Raw genomic sequence first — 20118 nt, 5'->3', positions numbered from 1 at the left:
TATAAACATGGTGTAGAACAAACAAATTTTACAAAAGTGAACATTTGAAAAACACAAATATTTCATCTGCTTTACTCTTCGAGGTTATTAGGTTGTTGACCTATGGAGATTATAACCCATATACAGATACAAACAAGAAAGGATAACAAACTGTTATCATTTCTCCAGTCCTATTGGATTGTTTGGATCTTTTATAGTAATGCATGAAATTATTAATTCTAATTTAATAGCGGAGGCACTGTGGATACTTGTAGAGAACAAAAATGACATTTCGGGCCATATTTTCCCTGCTTCTGAATCCACTCTCAGTCTTAAATGGGGGTTGAAAGCCCAAACAGTATGGAAAACAGTCATCTGATCTTCCATAAAGTGATCAATTGGTGATTGGAAAATGAGCTCACAGTCCAATTAAGGATGGCAAGTAGGCGCTCAAAGATGAACAGTCAATCACAAGTGAGGAAGAGGAAGCTTCAAAATGTAAGGGCCCACTCTCCAACTTCTTAAAATCTAAATTAAAAATGACCTTTGCAGCAGGACCCCACTGTGAGGAAGAGCCTTTCTAAGTCCATGATGCCTCCCGTACATTCCTTTAATTGGAACGGTTAGCTCCCCATTGCATGCAGAGGGCAAGCCCTGCATTTCTCTAGCCCACCTCCAGGAAAATAGCCCAGAGTTGGGATGGACTTGGGAGACCCAGCAACCCACAGCCACTCTTGGTTCAGTGGGGGCTGAAAATGTATTCCTGTAAATCAAATTTGTTTATAGCACCTGCTATATTAGAATAAAGTAAAATACTTTATTACGGGAATGATGGCCATTCTTCTCAGAAAATTTTGAAACACCTACGGTATAAGCCAATACAAGATTGAAAAGTCATGTTTTATTTTTCTCTATGATGTTCAATAATCCCTTCATTTGTCCTTGTAAACAAGAATGTAAATACAATATTGATTAAGAAAATAACTTGTCAACTGATTTTTTTTGGCGGGGGGTGGTTTGAGTATCAAGAAGGCTGACCTTTTGGTTAATTCTCCCTATTTAATTTCTAAAAAAACACTGAAATTGAGTTTGAAAGCAAATGGAACATATCTGTCTATTCAAGCCTGTAAAATTGGAAGCACATTTTAACCCTGTTTTTCAGGATATTTCTTTAGTAGACGAGCTTTGCAGTTATAAATTTGGAAACTCACTTCTTGCAGACACGCTACATAGTCTTACATGATAGGAGAAATGCAAGTAGATTTTTTACTTACATGGTCTAAAACCTGTGGACTGTTGTGCATTTGTCAAAGCAAGCATAGGAAAATTTATAATATACTCATGGCATAGCACAGGCTACATGCTGGATTTGAATATCACTAACTGATTATGCCAATGTCATGTTCCACCAATTTAAATGTGTATTTTCCTCCAAACTCAACTCCTGTAGGAGTCCTCAGTATGTGATACTCTACATTGTGATGAACATAACATTATCTGTTTGTGGACCCAGTTAGTTTAGACACCAGGATGTTCAATTGTGCAATTTACAAAGGTTTCCCGGGTAGCAGTGGACATTGATGCTACATTGGTGATTGGTGCATTTAAGTATGGAAGGCAGTGATTGCAGTGGGAGTGGCAACCTAGAATGATAAACAGTAAAACTGGTGAATGAAACAACTGATCCAACCAGTTTTGTATACTTCAAAATGTAGGAATTGTAGAACCAGTACATTCATTTCCCAGTATCACTGTGCCTTAAACCTTGATTTTCTCTCTGTGAAGGCAGTATTGGTGGTATTAGACAGTTCACCAAAGATGGTAAAAGGTGGTGATGGGATGAAGCTGGTTAAGGAGTAGAAGACAATGAAGGAAATAAAGAGAAAAACATGCAGTGTTCATGGTAAAATTTTAATATGAGATTTAGATGTTGAATGCCATATAATGCTAATATTTTACTGTCTGAAGGGTGGATTTTTGTGGAGGGGATTGCAGTTTTCATGTATGTAGGATGGATTTTTGATTTATTGAGATTGGACTTTTATTGTACGGGGTTTAGATTTTTGAAAGGGTAGGAATTATAGCATATCGCATGAGTGCTTCGGCTCTGAAAGTAACAGAATAATTTGATTTTTGGTGTCTGTGAGGATACTTGGATTGTCTGTGTTCAAACAAGTTTTGATTTTCAGCATGTTAGGTTGGATGCTGATTTTTTAAAATATAAAGGTTTGGAATTTGCAGATATTTCTTGAGGAATTTGCAAATTTTTTAGTACAAAAACAAGCTAATTTACAGCGCTTGTCTAGCTCCAAAGTGTTTGGATTGTATGAAGTTTGCTCAGTCCCTGTGCATTGTGGATCCAGTCAAGTGATCTGAAATTGCTGCTCTAGGGAATGAATGCACATGAAATCAGCTGCGTTTTCACAAGTGCCAACTTCTGGGAATTGCCATTCTGTGTATTTTGTTAATGTTTGAAAGCCAAAGATATTCAAGTTTGTCATGTTAATGTACTCACTTTAACTTGACCGATGAGGAATAAAACTTTATTTGAACTTAAAAAAATTATTTGTGAACAAACCATTCTGATTTCTTCAGGATTTATTTAGTTTCAGATCAAGATGCTTTTGGGTTTCAAAGTTCTGTGGAGAAAATAAGACATTGTGGCCCATAATTTTTTTTTAATATGGCACAGTAAGTCCTGTTACTAAAATACTAGGGCACACCTGCCAACATTCATTATACCTAATTAAAATAGAAGTTTTAACTCAACATTTAGTTGGGATCAGAACATCAAATGACTAAAGCTGCAATGACTCTAATTTTACATGTCAAGTTCTGTTAATAGACACAATATTAGTTGAGAAATCTATTCTGTTACCAATGGTACAGGGCTAGAAAGCTCTATAGTATTGTTCACTCCGTACAAGATTTGAGCATGTTAGTCACTTAGTCACTGCTCCTAATTTATTCACAAATTGCACACTTCATCTGTCCAATTATGTGTTAACCTTCCACATTCAACTGTTCTAAGTTTAGGGCCAATTGATAATGTAATTGATAATACATAGTGTAGTTTCTTAGTAAGTTATATCTGAACCTAAAAGCCTGACAGTCATTAAGTTTATTGACTCATTAGTGGAGAATTGTAAAGGATAATATAGTATAGACAACATAGAAAACTATCCATTCAGCCCAAATAGACTGTGCCAATGTTTATGTTCCACTTGAACCTCATCTTGTCTTTCCACACCTAAATCTATCAAAGTAATCCTCCTTAAATAGATTGTGTAACTTCCCTTTAAATGCATCTATGCTATCATGTAACTACTTCCTGCAGTGGCAAGTTCCACATTCTCGCTAATAAACAGATGCCTCCAAAATTCCCATTTTGATCTCCTTTTGAAAATCTCAAGCAAATATTATTTAAATGGAATGAGATTGCAGAATGTTATGGTACAGAGTGTAAATCACAAAATCAAGCTATAGTTAACAAGAAGTAATAAGGAAGGTAGTGTTGTTGGCCTTAATTGGAATGGGAATTGAGAATAAAAGTCAATAAGTTTTGCTGCAAATGTACAGGATATTAGTGAGGTCACATCTGTTGTACTGAGTATTAGTTTTGGCTTCTTTAATTAATCAGATATACTTGCATTGGAGATTATTCAGAAAAGATTCTTGAGACAAAGGTATGGTGCTATGCAAGCCAGCCAGGCTTGGACTACTTTCATTGGATTTAGAAGAATGTGATCCTATTGAAAGACAGAAGATTCCAAAGAGTCTTCATAGGTTAAATACTGAGAGGTGCTTTTTGTCAATGGGGATTAAAGACCAGTGTGCACAGTTTTAAAACAAGGGGAATTTAAGACAGAGTTGGGGAAGAACTTGTTTTCCGAGTGTGTCATTGACCTAATCCTTCACTCAAGAGAATATTTTTGAGACATAGAGTAATAGAGTATTGGATATTTTTGAACATTTGACTATATCATTGAAGATTTTTAATGCTTTGTCAGGTTTTAGATTTACAAGTGAGTCGAGCATTATCAATGTGGAAGAGTAAGCAAGAAAGTGGAAGGCCATAATCGGATCAGTCACATTCTTACACAGCAAAGCAGTGTTGAGGGGCCATGCGACTTACTCCTGTATCTTGTTCCTATACTTTTATAACAATAACCTCTAGCTATATTGTTCATCACATCAGAAAATATTCTGTCTGACAACTCCATCAATTTTAAATTATGTAAGGTGACCCCTCAACAAACTTTCTTTTGTATGGGGAAAGAGATTCAGCCTGTCAATTCTTTCTAGATTAATTCAGAAAACGAAATTCTGGCTGCTTTTGCTGCTATCCACTGAAGTAACGTGAAAAAAGGAGTAATTAATCCCAGGAATGTCTGGGGTTCAGTCACACTTTTTGCTTAGTTAGTTGACTGCATTTAATGTGTAGAGATGCTTTAATCATCATCAATGCTCTGAGGCTAGTCCGGGAAAAATTCTTTTGAGTATGTGTAGCTCTAGAATAAAAGTAGGTTTGAACAGGGTGATTTCATGTGATCGGATAGCTGCACACATAAATAACAACAAGATTCAAATGTGAATATTGGCCACTTCAGCAACATTTTGAAGGATGCTGAGATTTGAGAAACTAATATATCAACAAGCTGTATTAATTTGTAGAAGAGAATGGGAGGCCACAAGAAATAAAGTCTCTAATCAAAGAAGTACAAGAATATATAACTATTCACAGGGTTAGTATTGCCTTGTAATGCCTCTTTTGAGCTGCTGGTGTCATCCTTTGCTCAAATTACTCTCCAGACTAGAGTTTCTGTAAACCATTACAAAGTGAAATGACTTACTAAACTAAAACACCAAAATTGTGAGAGTGATGACAAATTGAGTTGCTGTATTTATTACACGAACTATGGAAAAAAACATTAAAACACTAAAAATTGTTAAAACACACAAAATAATTGCTCATCAGCAGAAAAATAAAAATGTCAGGAAATTATTCATAAATGAATATAATAAATTTGAACTTCTAATGATCTTTACCTGTTCCATTAATTCCCATGCAGAACAACTAGTAGCACGAGGTTAAAGCAAAGGATTAACTCCTGGAACCATTCACCTCACAACAAAAAAAATACTTTGAAACACCATATCTAGCTATTGAATGAAGTACAGCAGCACTGGACTCTTTATAGGCACAGTTGTGTGTAATGTTTACAACACTGTGGCTTAAACTGCAGTCCCAAGGTCACAAAGTGTACAGTAAAACATGGCCATCAATTACGAGCACAAACATTGACAAATAAACATAAGACAGTACAATTGACACTGCATAGAAAAACACAGTCCAGGTCAGCACTGAAACACTGCCAAAAATTGCCCAGAAAACTTTTCTGTTTTAGCTAAAAATTTCCATCCTTTTATCTTTTTTTAGGAAGCCTGGACTTGTTTTGGTCCTACTGCAACGCCATTACAGTCGAGAATATACTGTAAACAACCTTGTGGTGGTGGTCGCTGCTGAGGAAATGAGCCTGTCTGTGCCTGTACCTCCTTCAAACTTCCACCCTACAAAAAAAAATGGAGTCCAAATTAAGTCTGGCACTTAGATGGAATTTATTTGCATTAGTAGTGTTGTTCCAAAAAGTTCTTAAATGGTACCAGTGGTTTCTCAAAGGAACTGGTGAAAATGATCACGATCCACCTACTGATTATGAATGAAATACTTCATACTAGAAAGGCTTGTTTGTGATTACTGCATTGAATTAATTAAGTGGCAGGTTCAAAATAACTATTCAAAACATGGATTTGATATAAAAAGTAAACAATTCACCTTGGCAGATGCAGTTCTCATGTATACAGTTTATTTTGGTTTGAATATCATGGTTTTCACGCACTTACTCATTCCTATCACCATAAAAGCCTGCTAAATCATACATTAGAACAAGTGGGGCTATCTTGGGCCACATGAGCTATCAGGTGATCGTAACAAACAAACATTTATGGCATATTAGGTGGTGTAATTATATCAGAGTAGGTCCTAGGTAAGCTTCTTATATGTAAATTCTACAATGTTGCTGCCAGCACAGTTTATGTGACGTATACTGCTGCTGATGACAATTAATAGGGGATGCAATTGTTGGCAGTATTTAAAACGGTAGTGCTATAGTTTCGTTGAAAGGAGTAATGTTGCTGACCTAGGTCAGAATGTCATTGTGAAAGAGAATTTGGGCCAAATCTTCCAATTTCTCGAGCCATTATCACCCTCTTCTTCAGACGTATGACTGCAGGTCAGAATCCTAAGGAGATCCTGACGCATCAATCTTTGCAAGTAGGTATCGTCCAGCAAGTCTGAACTTCAGATGGGCAATTTCCCTACTCATAGAACTTTCTCTGAGCTGGAGTCTGAGACTTCAGCCAGTTTTGATATACAACCTGCAGTTACCCAGGAATTCACAAAATAAAACCTATTCCGGCGCCTGGGTAACTGCACAGCTGATGTCCTAATCACACTGAATCTCTGGCTACCTTCCAAACCCTCAAGTGCTCTCTTTGAATAACCAACTCCATGTCCCTGCCCTCCCCCAGAACCCATTTCTAGTCCCAACCACCTCTACGCCACTAATCAGGCCTAGTCACCCAACCCAACCAGACCTGACCAATCCGTGATCCATCCATCAATTTTCCCAACCAAGTTATCCAAATCACCCACCCCATCCACTTCCTACAACTATCCACCCACCCACTTATCACACCAACCAACCCACATACCCACTGAACCATTCCACTAACCCACTCACCTCATCCACTTAAACCATTCCCACCTCATTGACCAATCTGACTCAACATCCACCATACACTTACCCAGTTACCTCATCCACCATATTCAGTTCACCCTCTTCCATAACTACCCATCTCACCCAACACTCACCTACTTACTCACTAATGACCTCACCCACATATTCACTGATTGCATGCATGCAACGATCCTACTCATTCAGTTATTCATCCATTCACTACTATTTGGAAATTGCGCATTTAAACTTACCATGAGGCAGCTTTATTCCATTTCAGTGCTTTCCTGAAGGAACAAGGTGCTGCGCATTTCTGGAAGCCAGATGGAAGGCCCCAAAAGAAATGCAGAGCCGTGTTGAATCAGAGCACTTTTCGAGGAGACCAACAATCCAATGATTGCCACTCCTAATAAGACTGGAGCCTTTACATAACCAGGGCACTAACAGGAAATTTAACTGTTGCTGTGCATACTGTAATAATGTTATGAGAAATTCTACTTCTAGATTCCACACCTTTTAAGCAAATGATCAAAGGGCGCATGAGGATTAAACCATTGTCTCACTAAGGTAATATTGTACCTCATTACTTTATAATGGCGGTAACTTGGAGTGAGATCACACTGTGACGCAAAAGTTACCGAAGTCTTGCAATGTAACATTAACATGTTACCTGAATGATATACGTCACCGTGTTTAGCACTTTAAATTTAAAAGATAAGTACATTAGATACATTAATATATTTTCTTTGCTTAGCTTGCCTGTGGTTGTTGTGTGGCAGCAGGTCTCTGAGGTGAGGGAATTGGTGTCCTTGGTATCAGTTTGTTCATTTTGGCTAAAACTAATTCAGTTAGAAGCTCTCTGTCTTCGGCCTGGTGCTCCCCAATCAATGGCATTGTGCAGTCCATGACCTGTAAAAGATCATAAATGTGAATCTGTTTTGCTGGTGATAAATTGTTTCATTTTATCACAAATCCTCAGTGAAGCAATATAATTATTTCAAATGTTGGATTATTTAATTGAGAGCCTACTTTTGTGACATGCAGCACCAGGTCAGCGCAAATCTATAGTATGACTCCTTCTGTTTGCATTCCCTCTTAGTGTGTTACTCTTTTCACATGCAATCCAGGTGGTTATGTATTGTTTTATTAGGGTGAGAAGGTTACAGCCGTGGCCATGTCACATTCTCATCTCCATATGATTAAGTATTTGGAGGAGGAGCCAATGGATAGCCTTCCTGCCCTGCCACCACTTTGCCTAATTCTGCTGATACTAACTCAGTGAAAGGCTGCAGGTCACCATGTGAGGAGCACATTAAGGATACCCTGGAATATTTGTTTGCTGGCTCCTGGGGCTGTGTCCATCATTCTAAGTTGCTGACTGAGAGATCTGGCATTGGGATGGTAGGAGGAAATTGAAACCCATTCCATGCTCTTCCTGCCGACCGCTCCCCTCCCTGGCAGCTTCCAACCTGTCTTACATTTGTGTGTGGGTTTTTCCCTTATCTTGGAACCTGGGCGTATGTAGTAGCGGCAACAGTCACTGACTCTCCAGTGGTATTACTGAGTGCTGAAGAGCTCTAGTCTCTGATTGGCTGGACTTCCACCTAGGAGGTCCTTGATCCCAGGGGAAGCTTGCAAATGGCCTGCTAAATGCCTGAGTCGCACAAAAATGCAGTTGGCCATCTTGAAAAGAGGTGGTGCAGGTGTCACCCCACTTTCCAGCCTTTGGCTGAAACTCCTGTCACCTCTACAAAATACCATCCATAGAATCATTTGGTGGTGCCATTCCCAGTACTACAACAGCATTCCTTAATGTAGAAATGAAGACCCAGATGTTCACTGAGATGAGATGAAGCGGGAGCCCTTTAAAAAATGTAGGGTAGACACCACACCATGATTACCCAGTTCCCATTTTTAGGCAATTTTCACTGGCAAGGGATATGGCTGCAGAGAGCTGCTCAAAATGCTACCATACTTCTCAGTTCTAATGTGGGGAGAGCATTTTAAACCTGATTCTATCCTGCAACTGCAGTGGAGATGGGTCCCTTTGTTAGTGGACTTGACTGATAGACTATTAAGGGAGGTGGGCACAGTGGAGGAGCCTCAATTTCAAGTGGTAAGCCAATAAAAAGTCATGCTGCTCCTGGAATTCTTTCATTAACAAGCCTTAAAATATTCAATAAAAATTGTCTTTCAGCCTCAAGGATTTTAAGTTAGCTGTGCCTTTAATTTTTTTTTCCTTTATTCAATCATAGAATGTGGGCATCGCTGGCCAGGCAGCATTTATTACCCATCCCTAATTTCCCAGAGGGCAGTTTAGAGTCAACCACTTTGCTGTTGTTCTGGAGTCAGATGTAGGCCAGACCAGGTAAGGATGGCAGTTTCCTTCCCTATAGGACATTAGAGAACCAGATGGGTTTTTCCTGGCAATCAACAATGGATTCATGGTCATCATTATATTCTTAATTCCAGATATTTATTGAACTCAAATTCCAGCATCTGCTATGGCGGGATTCAAACCGAAGTCCCCAGAACATTGTCAATTAACAGTCTAGCTATAATACCGCTCGGCCATCACCCCCCCAATATACAATAATTAATTTTTAAACAAATTTGTTCATGGGATGTGTGTATGTTTAGCTGAGCCAGCATTTATTATTCATCAATAGTTGCCCTTGAGAAGACGGTGGTGAGTTGCCTTCTTGTATCGCTGCAGTCCATGGGTGCATAGGGATACCCATATTGCTGTTAGGGAGCATTTTAATACAGAAACAGGGAATAAATAATTATGTTGTTTCAAGTTAGGATTGTGTGCAGCATGGTGGGGAACTTAATGGTGTTTCCCCCAGGAACCTGCTGCAATTGTTCCTTCCTTGGGATAAAGGTCATAGTTTGGATGGCACTGTTAAATGAGGCTTGTGAGTTGCTGTACTGCATGTCATAGATGGTGCATACTGCAGCTGCTGTACTTGGTGCAGAAGGGGAGCATATTGAAGATCATGGATGGGTTACCAATCAAATGGGTTGCTTTTCATCTTGGAGGGTGTTGCGCTTCTTGAGTTTTGTTGGAGCGACATCATCCAGGAAAGTGGACAGTATTCTATTGCACTCTTGGCTTGTGCCTCGTAGATGGTAAACACTCTTCAAAGAGGCAGGGGGTGAGTTACTCACCTTGGAGTTCCTGGTCTCTCACCTGCTTTTATAACCACAGTATTTATATGGCTGGTGCTTCTGGTCAGTGCAAACTTCCAAGTAGTTGATAGGAGTGGTTGCAATGCCATTGAATGTCAAGGGGTGATGGGTAGATTCTCTTTTGTTGAAGAAGTTCATTGTCTAGCACTTATATAGTATGAGTATCATTGATGTAACAGATGAAGTAGTTGAAGATGGTTGGTCTAAGGATTCTCCTCTGGGGAACTCCCGTTGCGATGTTGTGGAGCTGAGATGATTAACCTTCACCAAACACAACCATCTTCCATTGTGCCAGTTATGACTCCAATGAATGTAGAGTTTTCTCCAGATTCCCATTAAATACAGTTTTGCGAGGGCACATGAGTGTGTGAGCGACAGAAGTTGAGAAGCAATAGAAAAGGTAAGATACCCAACCAACTACAGTAAGTGGCATCAGACCGACCTATCTTCAATGGTCCATGCTCTCTCTCTCTGTCAATTATACTAGCAGCCATAGCATTGGGCTATGGATTGAAACAGGTCCTCTTTTTGTTTTTGTCTTTTCTGCGCCTAACTTCTGTCATGTTTATGAAATTATCTAATAATCAATTATTCATCAGGGGTTAATTAATGATGTGTTAGTTTATTAAAATGTAGTAAAACTCATAAGTAGATGTTACAGCAAAGCAACTGGTTTCTGTGTATATAGCTTCCAAAATCATAGCAGACTATCTAGCAGGCAGACTTATATCATTGTTTGCGTAAAGCACATAGAGTCCTTAAAGTTGAACTCTCTTCAAGGCAAACTAAACAAAAAACATTTCTCTCCTTTCCAAAAAGATGGTTAACTATTTACAAGAACAAGTGAACTTATGGGCATCTGGGTAATTCCTGAAGGTAATTTGTGGAAATATCCAGATCTTGTGATGATGACTTTGTCTGGAAGTGCTATTGAGTTTTGTTGACATTGGCGATATTGCTCATCATTCCTGCTTGTATTGTCAAGCCACTAACTGATTTCATTCATCAACTATTTCAAGTGGTTTAAAACTTCTTGGCAACTACCATTTGTTCCTTAAGAGCTTGCAGCTCATTTTGAAGCTTCTGGTTTTAAACCATGGATTCTTTGAATCCTTCAGCTGGTCAAATATATTACGTCATTCTCACCCAGCATTGTTAAGTTTCCAGGCATTTTAAGGGCTATTTCTTTTGAATATTCTGCTACAGTTTCTGCTATACTCCAATATTTGACTGGTTCCATAGATTGTGACTAGCGAGATGTCACAGCATACTGGTATATTTGCATTTTCTGGTATGGTAGTGTTCACAATGTTAAATATCTGCGACATCCAGAAGGACCGATTGTATTTACACTTCAACACTGATCCTGCACATGGAATTGGTGAAGTATAGTATGCTGAACATTTTACATTCGTAGCTTTCATCATGGCTTTTGCATGTTTGTGAGTATATGATGTTTAGAATTGTCAGGGGAAGTACTTTGACACTTGACCCTGTACTGATCTTAGCCCTCATAATAAACAGTCACCAGTGCTCTGAAGAAAGATAATCTGAATGTTTTACCCACTTTGTATGATATTGATGACGATATTTTTATGAGATTGACTGTGTGAAACATGTTCACCACTCTTTGTTTCATCATATACACTGTCAGATTCTGTTTGTTGATCACATGATGTATACGCCTCTGCTGGGATGCCAAATGGTCTTTGTTGTAAGTTAAAGGTATTCCTTGTGTATGGTACATTTGGGTTGGTAAACGGATTTTTCTAGCTGCATTTCCCTTTGTTCTAATGCACTACCTGTACCACTCACCTTTATGCCACCAGCCCAGCAAAATTGATTGAAAGTGCGGCATTTAACTGGTGCATACAAAAGGCCAGGCACCTTTTACAGACTTGCTATGACTGGGTGTTGTATTGATTGTATCCAGCATCACAACTGAACTTCTAAGCTGTGAGACACAGTAGGAACTGCAGCTGCTGCAGAATCTGAGAATAACACGGTGTGAAGCTGGATGAACACAGCAGGCCAAGCAGCATCAGAAGAGCAGGAAAGGTTGATGTTTCGGGTCGAGACCCTTCTTCTAAGCGGTGAGAGAGATAATGGGAAGTGCAGATGCTGGAGAATCCAAGATAACAAAGTGTGGGGCTAGATGAACACAGCAGGCCAAGCAGCATCTTAGGAGCACAAAAGCTGGCGTTTTGGGCCTAGACCCTTTCTGATGAAGGTTCTAGGCCCGAAATGTCAGTTTTTGTGTTCCTTAGATGCTGCTTCGCCTGCTGTGTTCATCCAGCTTCACACTTTGTTTTCTAAGCTGTGAGGATTGTTTCATAGTTAAGCCCATCCTTCAGTAACACTTCAACCCTATAATACTTCAGCCCATCTGTGTATCTTTCTGCAAAGCTTCCATAGGGGTGGATATAATCATTCTGAATTGGACTTCTAATATGTTTTGTATGTACTGGGGAGCTTGTAGTACTTTGTCTATTAATTCTGATGTATTAAGTTAGTGTAGGCCTTTGTTCCCAGTTGCCAAGCGAAGTCATAGAGCTATACAGCACAGAAAACGATCCTTCAGTTCAATTTGTCTATGCCATCCAGATATCCTACATAAACCTAGTCCTATTTGGCAACGCATTTTGCCCATATCCCTTGAAACCCTTCCTATTCATGTACTCATCCAGATGTCTGTTAGATGCTGTAATTGCACCAGCCTCCACCACTTCCTCTGGCAGCTCATTCCATATACACACCATCCTCTGTGTGAAAAATTTGCTCCTTAGGTCCGTTTTATATCTTGCCCTCTCAATTTAAATTTATGCCCTCTGGTTTTGGACTCCCTCCACCCCAGGGAAAAAAACCTCGCCTGTTTTATCCTATCCATGCTCCTCATGATTTTATAAACCTCTATAAGGTCACCCCTTAGCCTCCGATGCTTCAAGGAAAATAATCCCAGCCTACTCTGCCTCTCTCTATGGTTCAAAACGTCCAACCATGGCAACATCCTCATCAATTTTTCTGAACCCTTTCTAGTTTCACAACATCCTTCGTATAGGAGGGAGACCAGAATTGCACCAATACTCCAAAAGTGGCCGAACCAATGTGCTTTACAGCTGTAACACGACGTCCCAACTCTTCTACTCAATGCACTGACCAATAAAGGCAAAAATACCAAATGCCTTCTTCACTATCGTATCTACCTGTGATTGCACTTTCAAGGAACTATGAACCTGCACTCGAAGGTCTCTTTGTTCAGCAACACGACCTTACCATTAAGTATATAAGACCTGCCCTGATTTGCCTTTCCAAAATGCAACACCTCACATTTATCAACTTTAAACTCCATCTGCCACTCCTTAGGCCATTGGCCTATCTGATCAAGATTCCATTGTACTCTGAGATAGCCTTCTTCGCTGTCCACTACACCTTCAGTTTTAGTGTTACCTGCAAATTTATTAACCATACCTCCTATTTTCAAATCCAAATCAAATCTTAAATACTTTTTCGTTTTGCATATGATACAAATGTGAATTGGGCATTGATGTCAAGGGCTGTCATTCTCACCTCATCTCTTTCGTCCATGTTTGAACCAAGGCTGGAATGAGGTCAGGAGCTGGGTGGACCTGGCAGAACCCAAACTGAACATCACTGAGCAGATTATTGCTGAGCAGGTGCTGCTTGATAGCACTATTAATGACACGTTCTATCACTTGACTCACAATTGAGAGTAGACTGCAGGGGACGTAATTGGCCGAGTTGGATTTATCTCACATTTTCTGTACAGGACATACCTAGGTAATTTTCCACATTGTCAGGTAGACGCCAGTTGTGTAAGTGTACCAGAAGACCTTGACTAGGGGAGTGGCAATTTCTGAAGCAGAAGTGTTTGTACTATTGTTGGAATTGTGTCAGCGCCTACAGCCTTTGCAGTATCTACTGCCTTCAACCGATTCATAATAAGACATATATGAATCTAGAAACCATACCTCTAACTGTTATTTAAAGATTATAAATTCTGTTATGTGTTCCAGTTTAAAGTATGGAATTCTGTGGACATTCTGACAAAATACATCTTCCTTTGCTTGTGATTGATCTGGATCATATCTAGACTACTTCTGCTTTCTCAATTGCATTTAACTAGCCTCTCAATAGGGAGATGTCTACTTGCCAGTATGCTGTCACTGTAATAAATAAACACAATAAGGCATGTCTCAAATGCTTTGGTATGATTTAGGATTGTCTGCCACGTACTTTATCCATAGATTAACTTATGTTTTGACTGTTCAAGCACCATGGGCCTCATTAGCACAATGTTTTCATTGCTTGCCACCATTTCATGTAGTTATTAATGGTTCTGATAATTGATTACTTATCAAGGATTGATTAACTCCGTGGATTAGTTTAAAACATTAAAACAGATTCAAAGTTATGAAGTAGAAATTACACTAAAGCAAGTGATTTCTGTCTTTGCTGTTTGCAAACTCATAGCAGAGTAATTACATTTTATGTGCACGGCACATGGAGAACATAAAGGTGAACCTCCTTAAAGGTGAATGTGCTCTGGTGAAGGGTTCTCAACATGTTTGAGGCAGATTAGCATTGTGTGCATGATGAAGCAATGTAACTACAAGTTCATCCAAGAAGATGAACTCAGGGTGAGGGCAGTAACAGATGTTAAGAGATTGACCATTTACCTGCATTGCCTCCCTTTATCTTTTTAAAAAGTAGCAATTTCTTGAATGTTCTCAACAACCGAGCTTGCATAGGCCTTTAGGCAGGGAATTCCAAAGATTCACTATCTTATGAATATAGAATTTCACCCTCATCTCAATCCAAAATGGTCTGTCTCTTATCCCTAAACTGAGCTCCCTGATTGTAGACTGCTTTTCCCACTCCCTGGTGCCCCCAAAAACCCCTCAAACTTTATGGAAAAATACAGGAGAAAATCCACACTGCATCTCCTTGGCAAGCTCTGACAGAATTTTGTATGCTTGAATGAGATTACTTCTCATCCATTAAACTCCAAAGAATAAGGTCCCAGTTTATTCATCTTTCCTCATGGGACAACTCCTCCATCCTAGGAATTAATTCAGTGAACCTTTAGTTGCCCTCCATCTATAGGAAGGAGATCTTTTTGTACATAAATCCAAAACTGCACAAAATACTCCAGAAGTGGTGTCACCAAGGCTCTGTATAACACAGTCATGGTGATTATATATTTTTCTCCTGCACTTCAGTCGGTGATGGAAACAAAGTTGTTGGCACTGACTTGGTTTTGTATATTACTATAGATGATCTTTGAATCAGCATGCATTGCTCACGGATGGGAGAAAGGGCCTCTCTTATGCTGCTAACCTGCATTTGAAAACCACTACCAAAAAGAAAATTTGAAGGCTTTGTGAAATAACTCTACAGAGGCCGGTATTCCATCACCAAGTCACCCTTCATTTACATCTGGAGCATCCTTGATATTGATCCAGCTCCCTCAAAGCCAGCTCTCAGAGTGAACAGGATGTCTGACACTTCTGTTCTTATCTGTCAGCCAGGGATCCCTGATTGGACCAGATTAATAGCCACAATCGCAGAACTAATATCCTATGTCGTCCACCTAACTGACCACATTACAACCACAACACCTCGCATGTTGTTTTCAAAAATGGCTTTTCATAATCCTCCATGTAAATGTACAATTATCCTTAAGGAACTGTAGGCTGTCTTTCAAGGTGGCTGTGAAATCTGACTTCTTGCCCTCTCAATGCGTGTATTTTCTACAGGAAGTGTAAGTAAGCCGGTACGCTTTCCAAGTCCTTTCAAATTCAGCCTGGCCATAGCAGTGGCACAGATCCGTAGCTGACTGTATTGCCTGGGTGGAATAGATACCTACCAACCAAACTATTCCAGACATGAAAATCAACTTCATAAAATAACGCATTAAGCTCTTTAGTTGAAACTGCATTCCAAAATCTGTAGTGATATACATTGCAAAGGTAGTAGCATGCATTTTAATCTATTCTGAGCACAAGAAGTTTAATTAGCTGGGAAGGGTGATAAGACTGTGATGGGTATGTGTTCTTCCCTACTCATCTGGAGGATGCTTTGTTGCAGGCAGCAAATGTAAAAATCTAAGCTAACCTAATTTACATCAGAAGTTAACTCCTCCTGTGAATTTGTACACGATTAATACTGAGTTAGGAAAATCATACAAACAATTTCTCGTGTGGAAATGTGATTAGTAAATTGCTGAATTATGGTAATGTAATTACAGTTTGCGAGCAATAATGAAATAGGCATTTGAAATGCTTGCATGTCCTAGATGTTGCCTTTGCTCTTGTGGAGAAATTGATGACATTTAGTCCTCCTACTCTACCTAGAAGCTGTTCAATTTCAGTGTCCTGATATTTGCTTTTCTACATAATACCATTTTGGTGAACTAACAACAATAATCACCCATAGCAATAATTTGAAATTTTGTGACCATATACACAAACACCATACATAAACGTTCACAAAAGGGGATGATGACTTCAACAAGGCCACCAAGATCTCTCCAATTTTCTTTTAATTTTTTGAAACCAGGATTATATCATATCACAAACAATGGAGTCACTCAACATGGTTGACGCAACCCACAACTTACTGTTGTTTCCATGAGAACCCTTCAGCATTTTTGAAAACATGCTATAAAAATATCAAATCATTTTCCATGTACAAAATCACTCTTTTCAGATGATCAAAGAACTATCAGTTTAGGGAAAGACTGCAGTACTCCATTTTGCCTGCAATTAACTTCAGTACTAGATTTTATTCCAGTGATTTCAAAAATTGAGATGCAAGCAGCAAACATGTAAGGAGTATAAAATTTTATGGAAACTGATGTAATACTGCTTGATACATAAACTTTGAATTCCAATGTTGTTTGTCATTTTTCACTAAGTTTTAAGGTGTGTATTATCACTGACAGTGAAGTCTTTGTAGGATCTAAATGATGGGTAATGGTGAGAAATTTGGGAGAATTACAAGATGTCAAGCGTGGCCTTTCTTGATGTCATAACTGACAATTTGCATTTTTAAACTAAGAACTGGATGCTGAGTCAAAATTCTCACTAGTGAGCAGTGAGAGGCCTATTCATGGAGATGATCTGTTATTATCACTCTCACTATTACCTTATTTTGCATTATTAATTCTTACTCTCTTCTTCTACCATCAGCCACATAGAAATTAGACACAAAGAATTCCCAAAACAAAAGTCAGACTGGGTAACTGGTGAGTTTAATTTGTTCCTTAGTCCTCCAGGCTTTCACCACGGACACCCGGCACTAACATCTCAGGTCATTGTCCGTGAGCACTGACCACACGTAACCCACAATCATGGACACTGGCAACCACCAGCTACCTGCCTCTCTCCACCCACACTTCCAATTCATTTACAGGCTAGTTTTATATTTAATGCTGTACTTTGGAGCACAACAGCACCTCCTATTGCAATGCTGCTGTTAGGATACCTTCAGTGCAGGGACAGGCACCTGCTCACAAATTGGACTGGCATGCTATTTGGGGCTTTTTATTTGCTCGCTTGGTGTACACTTACTTTGAGTCTACCTGTAGGCTCACAGCATCCCTATCATTGCCTTACCTTGCCTTGTTTTCTGTGCTTTGTGCCCTCAGCTAGATCTATTGGACATACAATACCTCTGCCTTGTTTTGCCCTATAGAGCAAACACAAAGCCAGGCTGCTTGTCATGGTTATAAGCAATGATCAACCAAGGAGGTGGACTTATTGCCATACAGCAACTTGCTGTGAGAATCTTGTATCTGCACTTTATACCAGTAACTTACATGGCAAACACATTGTATGTGCTTAAACCAAAAGGTCATGTTGCAGAGTGTAAGGGCAGTAGTCCAGTCAAGTTAAGGAAGACATCCTTTAGTCAGAATGATCAGTCCTGATAAAGGGTTCTGACAGAAACGTCAACTTTCCTGTTCCTCTGATGCTACCTGATCTGCTGTATTCCTCCAGCTCCACACTGTATCGACTTGAGTCAAGATGTCAAGTCAAGAGCCGCCTCCTATATCAGTCTAGGGGTTCTACATGGCGAGTCAGGGTCAGTATGCTCTCATGGCAGGGTTTGAGGAATCATGGAAATATATAGCATCAAAACAGACCCTTCGGTCAAGCTTGTCCATGCCAATCGGATATCCTAAATTGATCTAGTTCCATTTGTCAGCATTTGTCCATATTTGTCTAAACCCTTCTTATTCATGTACCCATCTAGACGCCTCCATCACTTCCTCTGGCAACTCAACCCAGGCATGAACCACCCTCTGTGTGGAAAAAATTACTCCTCGGGTCCCTTTTCATTCTTTCCCCTTTCACCCTAAGCCTATGTCCTCTGGTTTTGGACTCCCATAGCCTGGGAAAAAGACCTTGGCTATTCACCATCTCCATGTCCCTCATGATTTTATAAAACTCAATAAAGTCATCCCTCGGCCTCTGATGCTGCTGGGAATAAAAGACCCAGCTTATTCAGCCTCCAAGTTTACAGCCTCTCCCTGACGCTTAAAACCTCGAACCCTGCATTTTTGCTTTCCCCGCGGTTTTCCTCATCTGGTGAGGTTATGATTATACAGTCTTTTTGACGGAAATGTCTCAGGGTTATTCTCAGACTTGCTCAGTACTTGAAAACTCCAACCAGTCAGACAAGACTCTTTATAGGCATCTAGATTTTGCCTGTGGTGTTCAAGCTGGAAGAGGCTGTGAAAAGATTTGGGTACAGAAATATCCTGTCTCCCAAAAACCTTTGTTATTTTGATGAAGGGGTCTCTTATTGTGGCCATGATTGAGTGTTGTGGGATAACCATGTTGCACTAGATACCTGGGTGCCTTGCAAAAATTTGCATCATCCTATTTCTGTGGCCAAAGACTTAGACTCATAGAGTCTTACAGCACTCCGTCCAACTTGTCCAAAGCAACTAGGTTTCCTAAACTGAACTAGTCCCATTTTGCTTAAATGGGCGCAAAGGGTAACAGATTGTTTGCAAGTATTCAAACACAGCAAACAAACAAAACCAGTTGGAACAAATGCCTCTCAGGGTGATAAAAACTGTGTTAAACCCAGTAATGGGAACTTCATCAATTAAGCAATGTTGAGACTTGAGTTTAAGGATATTGAAATCTTTGAGTCCTGTCTGCAAATACTTGCCTTCTTCTTTTAGTAAACAGGTAAAGAGCATTTCAAGCCATTCTGTCATCTTAATAAAGAGACAATAACAAAAAAAAATGAAGAGGATGAACCCAAGGATCATTAACAACTTAATGAACCAGTCAGCAAGGCTGTTATGGTACAGTAGTAGCATATCCACCCTTCAGCCAGGAGATCTGGGTTTAATTCCCACTCTCTTCCAGACGTGTATCATAACACCCCTGAATGGACTGATATGAAAATATGAACCAGTCAGGAAATAGTGGAGGTAACATCAGTCAATGCCCTTCACACTCAAGAGCCACTTAAAGATTGATCATGTGTCCCTTAAGCCAATTAAGCCTCCACCGGCCTAAGCTAATCAAAATGTAATGATATAATTTATCACGCTGTGGATTACCAATTGGAGTGAGTTAATAAGCAGCAGTTTTCAATGATCAAGGCATACATGAGAAAGCTTGAAGTTCTCTTGTTTCCACTTGGGAATGGATGGTTCTCAAGACAGTGGAAAGAGACAGAGAAACCAAATGTTGGCCTGTGCCCTAAGCCCAACCAGAAAGCAAGAGTCGTAATGATCTACAAACGCAGCGCTGCTTGTAACACAGAATCACAGAATTATTACAGTTCAGCTGTAGGCCATTCAGCTCATTGTGCTCTTCAGATAAGCTTCATTACCCAGTTCCAATCTCCTGTTTTTTGCTTGTACATGATTTCTACCTAAATAACCATCCAATGCCTCATCATGATGCAGATAGTGCATTTCATACACTGACTACTCACTGAGTGAAAATGGTTTTTTTTCTCATGTCACCTTTGTTTGCACACACTTCAAATCTATATCCTCTTGTTATTGTTCCTTTTATGATAGATTTAATTTTAGTAGTTATTATTTATGACCTGAGCAAAGCTTGCTGTGTTACTGCATTCAACAGTCACCTGTTCCCTT

At 39.5% G+C, this 20118-nt stretch overlaps 1 protein-coding gene across 1 annotated transcript in view; it reads right to left on the bottom strand.

Annotated features, from left to right (window-relative positions):
* The window catches only part of syn2b (synapsin IIb), a 363486-nt gene that overhangs the window by 14011 nt on the left and 329357 nt on the right, over positions 1-20118 (bottom strand). The window contains exons 10-11 of the mRNA XM_048547347.2: positions 7536-7685; positions 5484-5550 (exon numbers count right to left, since the gene is read on the bottom strand). Coding sequence (XP_048403304.1) covers positions 5484-5550; positions 7536-7685 — 217 coding nt within the window. The remainder of the gene's footprint in view (positions 1-5483; positions 5551-7535; positions 7686-20118) is intronic.

The sequence above is a fragment of the Stegostoma tigrinum genome, chromosome 11 (assembly GCF_030684315.1).
Source record: "Stegostoma tigrinum isolate sSteTig4 chromosome 11, sSteTig4.hap1, whole genome shotgun sequence".
Lineage (NCBI taxonomy): Eukaryota > Metazoa > Chordata > Chondrichthyes > Orectolobiformes > Stegostomatidae > Stegostoma > Stegostoma tigrinum.
This window is presented reverse-complemented; position numbering and strand designations above follow the sequence as displayed.